This window comes from Vulpes vulpes, chromosome 11 (genome assembly GCF_048418805.1).
Source record: "Vulpes vulpes isolate BD-2025 chromosome 11, VulVul3, whole genome shotgun sequence".
In the NCBI taxonomy this organism is placed as follows: domain Eukaryota; kingdom Metazoa; phylum Chordata; class Mammalia; order Carnivora; family Canidae; genus Vulpes; species Vulpes vulpes.
Window position 1 is genome coordinate 37,375,704 of NC_132790.1, and position 12,280 is coordinate 37,387,983.

The window sequence follows — 12,280 nt, forward strand, 5'->3', positions numbered from 1 at the left end:
GAATCCTGAAGTTCTGAAGCAGAGTGCCCACTGAGTGTGGAGTCCCATCCCAGGACCCTGAGATCATGACCTGAGCCAAAATCAAGAGCCTGCTGCTTAACCCACTGAGCCACCCATGTGCTCCAATTTCATTTCATTTCATATTTCATTTCATTTCATTTCATTTCATTTCATTTCATTTCATTTCATTTCATTTCATTATTATTTAGGAAGGCTCCATGGCCAGCATGGGGCCCAACACAGAGCTTGAACTCACGACCCTGAGATTAAGACCTCAGGACTGAGCTGAGATCAAGATTTGGAGGCATGACAGACTGAGCCATCCAGGCATCCATATACCCTATGAAGGTATATTTAAATTGTATTTTACTAATTCAGCAGACACTTGAGTGTGCCTATGCACTAGATACTAGGTTAGGCACTAAAGACACGGCTAATTTGGAGGAAACGGTAGCTTTGAAGAACTTAAAGCATTTGATATAAATTCATTTTCTAAATTACTTAAAAAAATTTATCTCCATTTTGCAAAGGGGGGTGGTATCAATCACAGAGAGGCAAAAAATAGCATTTATTTTAAAAGATTACATCGACAACCTGCTTTGAGTGTATCTGACACACGAATACGAGAAACAGTCCCTGCCTTCGAAGCATTTGCAGGTGTTTCCAAGTGTTAGAGTTTCACAAAATATGGTTTAAAAGAAAAGCACTAGCACCTTCATGAAGAAAAATAAAATCCTGCTACTCCACGTCCTGCATAGGTTTTCAAAGGACTTGTGAGACGTTAGAAAAAGATGAACATCTTCAAAGAAGGACACACATGAGTAGCAACAAGAACTTTCCAGATGTAGCTCAATCCCAGAATGAACAATTGTTTGAATCTCATTATGGTCAACAAATGGCCAAGTTTGGCCTCAGAAAGGGCAAGGAGTAAACGCTATGCTTGGGGGCAGATAGTGTAATCTAGATGGATGATAGGCAGAGTACAAAGTGGTTAATTCTTCTTTTGCTTTTGTATTTTCTATCAAAAGTAATTATCATGTGTTAGAAAGAATAAAATTAGGGATAATTGAAGCCCAAGGGGTTAAAAGGCAATGAGAATGTAGCTATTTTCCATGAATTCAAGTGTCTAGGCCCAAGTAAATTACATTGCAGAATTATAATAACTTGTAAGTATTGCAGAATTCTGAAGCTTACAGATCAGATAGTTTTGTGTGCTGATAGTTTGAGGGGACAGAAGCTTGAGGTCGGGCTAATATTGTCCTCATACTTTAAAAAAGTATAAAAGGCCATTTCTAGAAATGGTAGACTGGGGTGATAAACCAAAATCTCTACGTGGGAGTCAAAATGTCCCTCAAAATGTTACATTTTCACACTAGTATGTTAGATGCAGAAGAGATATAAAGGTGACAAATAATAGGGAATGGATTCTACCTCCAAGGAGCTGAAAGTCTAATAGGGAGCTAAGAAAGTAAACCCAAAACAAATAAGGAACTAAATAAGAAATTATAAGTACTCAGTATTTTTGTCTCGATTTTCCTTTGAGAATAAGACATAGTGCTTTTAAACTTCTCCCCCACCAAGGTATTCATTTATTTATTCATTCAATATATTTTTAAAAGATTTTACTTATTTATTCATGAAAGACACAGAGAGAGAGAGAGAGAGAGAGAGAGAGGCAGAGGCATAGGCAGAGGGAGAAGCAGGCTCCATGCAGGGAGCCCGATGTGGGACTTGATCTCCAGGATCACGACCTGAGCTGAAGGCAGATGCTTAACCAGTGAACCACCCCAACGTCCCTATTTATTCATTCAATATTTTATTAAATGTGTTCTGTGTTCAAGGTGCTGTGCTATGTGGTGCAGAAAATAGTAAATAAAGAAGACTCCAAAGTAGATCTTGCCTTAAGGAGCTTACAATGAGAAGGAATTTGGGTAAAAATGTTAGAGTCCTTTTGGGCTTCTATCATGGAAATACCATAGACTAGATAGATGGTTTAAACAATAAATATTTATTTCTGGAGTTCTGGAGGCTAGGAAGTCCAAGATGAAGGCCCCACTTCTTCTTCTTCTTCTTCTTCTTTTTTTTTTTTTAAAGATTTTATTTATTTATTCATGAGAGAGAGGCACACACACACACACACACACACACACACACACACACAGAGGCAGAGGGGGAGAAGCAGGCTCCATGCCTGACGTGGGACTCGATCCCGCGTCTCCAGGATCAGGCCCTGGGCTGAAGGCAGCGCTAAACCACTGAGCCACCCAGGCTCCCCAAGGCCCCACTTCTTAGTTCGTATTTGGTGCCTTCTGGCAACATTCTCACCAAGCAGTGGGGGCAAGAGAGCTCGTTGGGGTCTGGTCTCTTTTTTAAGGCATTAATCCCTTTTTCGAGGGCTCCACCTCAGGATCTACTCATTTCCCAAGAGGCCTCACCTCCAAAAATCATCATTTGGGGAGTTAGAATTTCAACATACAAATTTTAGAGGGTCATAATATTCAGTCCAGTGCAGTAAGTGATGATGATCAGCTTGCATTTGTATATTTAAAACAAGGTGTATAGTTGCACATATGTGAATATATATAGTTGCACAGATGAACATTTGAAAAAGAAGGGTCATGCAGTCCACAAGGACGAAGGAGAATCAGTTAAGATTAGCTGGTTGTCTCACAGGTAGGCTGACACTGGAGTTGGTGTTTGTGGCAGAGACAGTAGTAGATATTTAGCAAATCTCATTTCATCTTCTTTTTCTGGTCCCACGAGAAGACTCCGTTTCCCATCCTCCCTTTAAGTTAGGTTGGGAACATGTAAATAGGTTCTGGAAATGAATATAAGCAGAAGTAATGTAAACCATTTTGAGTCCTGGACATAAGTCACTAGACATTGGGTCATTGGACATAATCCAAATGTCCTGGAATGGAAATATTATGCTGTATTCATAAAATAGAATATTACACAGCAATAAAAAATGAATGAACTACAAATACATGCACCAACATGCACAATCTCTTGAGTGAAGGAAACCCAGACCCCAAAAATATAATGTTTGCCTCTATTAATGTAAATATGAGGAAAAGGCTAAATAAAGCTATAGTGGTTAAGAGCCAGAAAAGTGGTTACCTCTGTTCATAGGTGTATTAACTGGGAGTGGGCACAGAAAACCTTCTGGTGTGATGGAAACGCTGTTCTTCTGGATAATTATCTCAGGATGAGGGCAAATGTAAAAATGAATCAATTAAATTTTTTGTACATTACTGTGTACCACAATTAAAGATTATGCACACACAAAAAAATCAAACAAGAGAAAAAAAAAGCAACCATTGAAGGCCCAATAAAAATGAAGGAACTTTCAATGTTGAATCAATATTTGGAGGAAATTTGCCCTGAATTGCTGGCCAACCTGCTCTGGACTTTGTGTGAGCATGAAACAAACCTTTCTTATTTTAATCCCCTGAGATTTAGGGGTATATTTGTTATCTCAGAACAGCTTTATCTTTCTTGGTTAATACAGGATTTATTACCCACAAACTGCCAAGGTCAGAAACCTGTTTTATCAGCACACCAGGGGAGGATCTGTCTTTCATAGGCTAAGTGGTGCAAAATAAGGTTATAAATGAATGTATAAATCAAAATGTCAAATTATTAAATTACGGGGAGAAAAAAAACCCTCTTATACACAATAGCATATCTGTATCACCATGATCAAACCCTTTCTCCCACTTAAGACAGACCTAAATGGGGGATACCTGGGTGGTTCAGTGTTTGAGCATCTGCCTTCAGCTCAGGGTGTGATCCTGGGGTCCTGGGATGGAGTCTCACATCGGGCTCCCGTAAGGAGTCAGCTTCTCCTTCTGTCTCCTTCTCTGCCTCTCTTTCTGTCTCTTATGAATAAATAAATGAAATCTTAAAAAGAAAAAAGGCAGACCTGCATGGGAAGTCAAAGCATAACAAGAGTTTGCTGGGTCCACATGTTCTCAAAAAAAGGCATCAGTTAGCAGAATCAAAGGTTCATGACATCCTTCTGAAGGCACTTATGAATCCATTTCACAGTAAAGATAGTTTTGTCAGTGGGCCCAAAAGACTAGAGGTCCCTTAACTTACAGTTTCTATTCCCTTAGGCATATGCCTGAAGTGCCTCAATGGCTCTCTCTTTTTTGCTTCCAACCCTTTAACTTTTCTTTTTTAGGCATGCTATTGCATTCAGTCTAACTTTTTAGATGGATGTAGCTGACCTCTCAGGCAGTGCTTTTACGCATCTACTCCTACCATATGTAGATTGTGTGTTTTTCCTATGAAAGAACAATCATAAGACTTTTACTTTCACATTCTGTAGTAGGAGTGGTAGGATTTTGAAGCAGGGGACGATGGTGTCCTTAGCCATAGTATATAAGTTCTGGTGACATCATCAGATTAATAAAGACACTGGGAATCTTATAGACAGTGCGCCTGAATCTTTTGTAAGGTTATTTGAGAGCATTTTGTGGAATTCTGGAAGGATTGAAGGACAGAGCAGATCTTCTTATAAGATGCTGGAGAAAAAGCGATCCCTGTTATGTAGTAGGGGAAAGTTTAGCAACACTGTCACCTGCCAAATTGTAGGAAATAGAAAATATGTCTAACAAATTGGTACTTTTGCTTTACATTTCCAGGCAGAATGTTGAAAGTACTAATTGATTTTTTTAAAAAAACTATGTGTGGTAAGGCAGAGAGAAAGATGAAAGAAAGAAGAACTATTCAGTTTTTAAGCATAATTTTGAGGAAATACAAAGAATCTAGGATCTTTGGGTTCAAAAGTAAAGCTATTTTTCATTCTGAGCCTCTCCAGATGGTAAACGATTCTGAAAGTAAGGAATTGCTTTAAGGCAAAGGTTAAACCCAGGGTGCAACTGTCAGACTCTTTTTATTTTTTTTTAAGACTGCAGAAGTATTTGATTGTTCTCCCTAGACTCTCTTAGCTTCATAAAAGGGCTTCCAATACTTTAAAGACATTTTTAAACAGCTTTCTGCCTTTCCACTCAAGATGGAAAGCGCCTATCTCAAAGAGACTTGTGGGTGTGGCTTTTTCAATGGAGTGGTTATAATTTGATATATAAGAATCTTCCAGGAATGCCTGAGTGGCTCAGTGTTCAATTATCTGCCTTTGGTTCAGGGTCCTAGGATTGAGTCCCGCATCAGGCTCCCCACAGGGAGTCTGCTTCTCCCTCTGCCTATATCTCTGCATCTCTCATGAATGAATAAATAAAATCTTAAAAATAAAAGAATCTTCCAGATTTTTAGAAAATTATGTTGAGAGAAGCAGCACCTGCTTGAGCCATGCTTTGTCATTGTATTTATGCTTGATACTCACTTCTACAATGACTGCATGTAAAGCTGACCAACTACTGTTGCTAAGTCCTCTGCCTGAAATCATAAGAGCTGTTCCATTATTTTTCATGGACATCTTCAAAGGCAGAGTCTTGTGAAAGCAACACTTTTCAGCCTGGCATGTCTTCAAAGCCTTTGAATTTAGCCACAAATTTCCAAATTAGTTTCTTTCATTCACTGTGCTTCTCCTTTGAAGGAATACTTGCTTCACCTTGTTGATGAACCCTAAAGCCTTTTTTTTTTTTTAATGGAAAAGAAGCAACAGTGAAAGTATCCAGCCAACCACTGCTCCTAGGCAACCTGAAAAAGAATAAATGGCTCATGTAGATGCTACATGTAACATTACCCTTAAACTTAATGGTGGCATGAAGAGAAACCTTTTTATAAAAACACGTCTTATAATACCATATGAAGAGATTTACAAATGTGAACTACTGGTTTACTGAGAACTTATCTATTTTGCTTAAAAAAAAAAAAAATTCCATCCTGAAGCACAGATGACCTCCTTGAGAATTTATCAATGCCTTCCTGTTCTGGAGTCTCTACAGTAGCACCAGCAAAGACAGAGAATACCCTTTCCATTCCTTTGAATCTGACAGTTGCACAATTGCCTTCCATCATCCAACTACTCATCAGCAGTCATCTTTGGCACCTGTGGCAGTAATAACTATGTTCTTTCCTTCTCAAGTATCTTCAAGCTTCATCTCCACTTAAAGTTAATTAAAAGAAATTGCCTTTTAATTGTAATTTAAAAATTTGCTTAGCTATTGGTATATATTTGTTGTGCTACATGGTCAACATAATTTTTATCATTATGCATGCAAACTACATGTGCTATTACATTCAAAAGCAACTGAGAGTTAGCAACTGTATGAACTGGTGATCAAAATGCTATTTTTAAAGGATTGCACATACCAACATAGTTTGTTATTTATATTTGGCATTTTACTTTATTTTAAATACATATTAGGAATTTTGGGATTGATGTGTAACATATTTTATTTTTTCCAGTTAAAAAATAGGCCCCCATTTAGCATTTTCTTGCTGACCATCAGATTTTCAGGGATAGATTATTAAAATAAAGCAGGATAAACCTGCATTGCTATTTCTGTAATTTCTGTGGACACATTTTATGCTATGTTTCTGATCCCGTCATATTTGGACTTGGAAATTAAAAAAAAAAAAGTGATTATCTTGTTTCTGTCTCACCATTGTAGATTGGTATGTTAAGCAGGGAGATAACCTGATCAGGAGAGCTATACTTGTTCCTGGGAAAGGTCCTGGACTTTAAATAGGATAGGTTAACTGCATGGGACTTTAAGTTGGCCCTCTTGGGACAGAGAGGATATGTTTATCTTTGGGAAGGAAAACATGCCCAGAACCTTGAGTAGCTAAAGGAATAGAACAATGGCAGATACTGCTGATTGTCCCCAGTTATCTATTCTTTCCATTTTGCACAGTAATAAAACCCTGAATGTTAGCTGGGCGTTATCCATCCAGTAAAAAAAGCCTCATTTCCCAGCTTCTCTTGCAGCTTAGTGTGGCCATGTGACTAAACTTTGGCCAATAGGATGTAAGGAGAAGTAGTTTGCATATATCTTCTGGGAAGGTTTTGTTTGTTTGTTTTTAAAGATTTAACTTAACTTATGAGAGACACAGAGAGGGAGGCAGAGACACAGGCAGAGGGAGAAGCATCAGAGGGAGCCTGCTTCGGGACTCGATCCCGGGATGCCCTGAGCTGAAGGCAGATGCTGAACCACTGAGCCGCCTCCCAGGCATCCCTAGGAAGTTTTTGTTTTTTTGTTTTTTTGTTTTTTTTTTAAGAGAGAAAATGTGTCCTCTCTTCCTCTTTTGCTGGTCTTCCTGCCTGGCATGTGGATGTCATGGCTCAATGTGGAGCAGCCATCTCATAAGTCAGGCTGGAAAGTAGGTAACATTTGGCAGAACAACATGCCAGGAGTCGGAGTTCCCTGATGGTTATGGAATCACCGTCTTAATCTAGGACTGCTTATATTTATGAGAGAGAGACAGAGAGAGAGAAAGAAGCTTTTATCTTTCTACCACTGTTATTTTGGGCTTTTCATCAATGAGCCCTCCTCTTTTGTTTCTTTTACCTATCTTATCTTATACTGTCTTATATTACTATTATACCAGTTACCTTATCTTGTTTAGCTTTCTTGTTTCTCATCTTCCCCTCCAGACTGCTAGCTTTATGAAAATAGAAAATTTGCCCCCCTTTTTGTGATATGCTATAATTTTTATTGCAACGTGACCATTTTTGTGAGGATGGGGAGTTTGACCTTAAAAATAATGTTCCATTTGAGGTTATTTTAAACTATTTTTTTTAATTTTTTTAATTTATTTATGATAGTCATACAGAGAGAGAGAGAGGCAGAGACACAGGCAGAGGGAGAAGCAGGCTCCATGCACCAGGAGCCTGATGTGGGATTCGATCCCGGGTCTCCAGGATCGCGCCCTGGGCCAAAGGCAGGCGCGAAACCACTGCGCCACCCAGGGATCCCCATTTGAGGTTATTTTATAAGGAAATTGCCATCACGACTGATATTCAAATGTCTTTAGTGTTGTAATACTCACATGGTAAACAAAACTGCTATTCTTATTCAGTGCTGTACACTTAATGGAAAGCAAAAAAGCAGTTCTTTAAGAAGAATGAACACTGGGTACGAGGATAAATTGATGACACAGTTGACACAACTTAATTGACATTTCTTTTGGAAGTGGTGGGTTAAACTCATCACAAAAAGTGCTTTCCATGCATGGCATTTATATCCATGCTGCCATGTCATAAAAATAGACTTGCCAGGGAAGGTGAAGTATGAGTTCACATGAATGCTGGAGCCTCACAGAACTGCAATCAAGTCCAACTATAAATAATACCGAATAAAGTTTACCCTCTGACAAGTGGATAATACTTTCAATGCATTCAATTAGCTTACCCTTTGCAGTATTCTAAGTTATTCACATTGACAATCACATTCATTGTAGTGCCTGCTGCAAGGGAGGCATATATAGCCAATTGTTTTGGCTAAAATATGATGGAAAGGCAGTCCCTGGATTCTATGTAATAGGATCACTGATAGGCTGCTTAAATGAATGATATTTCCTTCATTCATTATTTTAGAAGGGCCCATTGAGAAGGGGGAGAAACAGAACAAACCTAACACTATTCCTATTGACTAAGCTGGAGAAGTGGAAGTTCCCTAACATCCAGATGGCATTTGACTGTCATTTTATAAGGGTTTTCCGTCACATGAGACTACTGTGTTGCCTCTCAGTTCCTCTCCAAGTGAGGAATATCATCCATACCATTTACTTGCCACTTATGTTTAATGCCTGTGAATTTCTTTTTAATGACATCTTCAGTGCTAATAGATCATCTTGCTTTGTAAAGACACACGTTCAGGACCCCAGAATTTAAATACTAGATCTTCTTTCTCAGACTCTTGTTGTGAGTGTGGTATCATACAAAGCAAATTGGCAATCATTCAGAGATAGCAACTTCACAAAAGATGAGCAGGGGTCCTCTACAGTATCATTAGTGTCACCCACCAAGATTTGTTTCGCTTTTGTTACGATTATTTCTTTTGCCATTGCATAAGCAGAAGAGAATGGCTTTCTTTTTTTGATCTCCTCTTATGCAGATTTCCTTACTTTCATATCATTAACAACTTTGTTGACATCATCATTAATTAGCAACGCCAGAAACCGCAATGCCGGAGGCTGCAGCAACAGCTCAAGCTCCGTGGGAGTGGGAAGGGAAGGAGTAGCAGGGCAAAACCTTGACTCTCCTGATAACATCTGAGTCTAGAGTTTACACAGTGCTTAGAAAAATAGTATGTGCTCAGCGAAACTCTGTGGAACGAATGAAGACTAGATTAGAACCGGATTCCTCGAAAGGCAGCAAATTCAAGTTTTAAGAAACGATAGGATTTAGAATTCCAAAGACACTGGGTTATTCTGGCGAGGAAACTGACATTTAGAGGGGTTATAGGACTCAGAGGTCGCACAGGTCCGTCGTTGTGCCCGCTGGTGGCCAAGCTCTCAGGTGCAGGCTCCAGGACACTGCCCCGTCCGCTGGGGGCACCCTTTGGCTGATGAGCTCGCGTCGCGGATGCCGCAGAACGGCTCGGGGGCCGGGGGGGGACAGGTGGTCTACTGCTCTTTCCCCACATCGGAAGTGTATCAACTTGGCTAATAGATTCTTCAAGCTTCTCAGACACCGCAGGACTTCGAAAGCGCAGCAGTCAGGGCCGTGCGGTCGCAGCCTGCAGCAGCCTTAGCTGTTTATCGCCGGGCACTCCGGGGAAGGGGAGCTGCCGGGCAGTTCCGAGGACGGCGGTTGCTGGCAGCCTCCAGCAGCTCGCAAGAAAGACATTTCACCCCCTTCCTCCCGTGCCCTCGCTCCTACTAGACAGGGCTCTGGGAGGGCAGGGCCCGGAGCGCAAGCGGACCTTGGCCACCCGGCGCCGCGTTCCCGCCGCAGGGCTCGCGCTCCCGCCGGCGGCGGACGCGGGCGGTCGGACACGGGCGCGCCCCCGGGCCTCCGCTCGCCCCTTCCGCCCCGCCCCTTCCGCCCCGGCCCCGCCCCTCCCGGCCCCGGCCCCGCCCCCGCCCCCGGCTCCGCGGCGCGGGCGCGCGCACGCTCCGCCTCTTCCCGCCCCCTCGGTGCGCGCCCCGCCCCCCGGGCCGCGATACGCCGAGCGCTCAACATCCGAGGACTTCGGCCCCGAGTAACCCTGCTCGCGTGACCTTTCCCCTCCATCCTGCGCCTTTCGCGGCGGGCCCGGCGCGCCGGCTGCGGTCGGGCGCTCGCTCTGCTCCCGGGGCCCCGCTCCCGCGCGCTGCGGCGCACCCCCTCGCGGCCCCTCGGCGCGGCGCCCCGTCATGGCGGCCCTCAGCAAGTCCATCCCTCATAACTGCTACGAGATCGGCCACACCTGGCACCCTTCCTGCGGGGTCTCCTTCGTGCAGATCACCAGGGGCGCCCTGGAGGAGTCCCTGAAGATCTACGCCCCCCTGTACTTGGTGAGATCGCTCAGCCGCTCCCCGAGCCGAGTCGACCGTGGAGGATGGGCCGGGGGCTGCAGTCCTGCTGCCCAGGGCCTGGGCGACTCGACTCCGGGTTCTGCTGTGGAGGGACCCGAGGGTTGGGGGGGGGGGGGATGGTGGAGGTGGAAAGGGGCCGATATCTCAAATGCTACCTTGCGCGGGAGAAGGGGGCGGGGGGAGCTCCGGGTCGAGCTGTCATCGAATACCTGTGGATGGAAGGGGATGGGCTCCAACTTCAAGATTAAGTTAGGACACTTCACATTGTGAATTCAGGGATCTGCGGTTTTCTTTCATTCTCGTTAGGATGGAGAGGAGTTTGTAGGTCAGTAAGGCGATGAGAAATGCCCTGCAGGCTTTCCTCATCTAAGTCCCTCTATACCCCGCCCCCCCCCCGCCCTTCTTTTAAGGCCATATTTGACAGCATATGCCTGTGGGCTCAGATCTTGTCTTAGTTTGAGATGACACTATTGTGGCTTGAGGATTTTGCAAGTGTTCTTTCAGGTTCACAGTGTAGACTTCTGGTCTACACTTTTGGATGTCGGTTTAAAGGATGGTTCCAGACTGAGTCAGTGACGGTGATTAAAAGATCTGACTTTAGATCACCTAGGCAATTTAAGTTTGCAGTTTTTAGCAGAGAATATTTGTAAATACGTGTATGTATCACTGAGAACTGTTAAGAGAAGTTCGTCCTTTTTTTTGTTTTTTTGTTTTTGTTTTTTGAAAGATTTTATTTATTCATGATAGAGAGAGAGAGAGACACACACACACACACAGGCAGAGGGAGAAGCAGGCTCCATGCAGGAAGCCTGACGCGGGACTCGATCCCGAGACTCCAGGATCACGCCTTGGGCAGAAGGCAGGCGCCAAACCGCCGAGCCACCCAGGGATTCCCCAAGTTCATCCTTTTTAAAGTAGCCTCAAGGTGGGGCTTGAACTTCACCACCCTGAGATCTATAGCCTCATGCTCTACTAAGCCAGACAGGTGCCCCAAAATAAATTTGTTCTTAAGTGTTTTCACCAGCATCTTTTTCCCCCCCAATAATCTTGTTCTTGACGTTAAAGATTTATTTCTATTGACGTTCATCCTCACATTCCTTGCCCAGTAGTGTGTGTGCCCTAAGAAGGCAGAAAATATATATTTTCTAAGAGTTTCATTGAATATTCCATGAATGGTTCTTAATTCTCATTGCGTAGTAATTTAGATTTATAGCCTAATATGTCTGAAAGTGTGTCATGGCTGTATCTGTGGCACTTCCTGAAAAGTCTGATTGTTTAGTAGAGAGATAACAAAGAAGATGGTAACTTTTCTCTGAGCTTGTAGAAATTAGTTTCATTTTTTATCTATAGACCCTGCTATTCAAACTACTATGTGTTAAGATGCCTGCCCCCTCATACCAGGGGATCATGTGAAAATGATAGTTTCTGATTCAGTAGTCTGGGTGGGGCCTGAGGTTCTGCATTTCTAACAAACTTCCAGGCAATGTTGATGCTGTTGGATCAAGAGTCACACTTTGAATAGGAAGGATCTAGAATAGAAGCTAATAATAAACTTCTTATTGGAGCTGGACATTTCTCTCTTGGTTTTCTTTGACAAAGATCTGTGTTTATCTGATTTCCCACATGAATTGTGGCTAGTCAATAGCTCAGTGTTTTTAAAACAGAACATCTACAATTTGAGCTCTTGATATGTTCAATAATACAAAAAGATTGTTCCTGCTCTTAGAGGATTATGATGTAGGTGGGGAGAGAGTTTATACTAATTTTTCCCTCTGAAGATTCACTGTTCTTTTATTGTGCCTCATTCATTCAGCAACTATTTGTTGAGTGCCTGATTTTTGTCATTTCT

At 42.4% G+C, this 12,280-nt stretch overlaps 1 protein-coding gene and 1 pseudogene across 1 annotated transcript in view; one reads left to right on the forward strand and one right to left on the reverse strand.

The window, feature by feature from the left end:
• Positions 1-8,531: 8,531 nt before the first annotated feature.
• On the reverse strand, positions 8,532-9,069 carry LOC112932291 (cofilin-2 pseudogene; annotated as a pseudogene).
• Positions 9,070-10,041: 972 nt separating this feature from the next.
• The window catches only part of TMEM135 (transmembrane protein 135), a 224,548-nt gene continuing 222,309 nt past the window's right edge, over positions 10,042-12,280 (forward strand). The window contains exon 1 of the mRNA XM_026015215.2: positions 10,042-10,410. Within this exon, the coding sequence (XP_025871000.1) occupies positions 10,270-10,410 (141 nt within the window). The 5' untranslated portion in view covers positions 10,042-10,269. The remainder of the gene's footprint in view (positions 10,411-12,280) is intronic.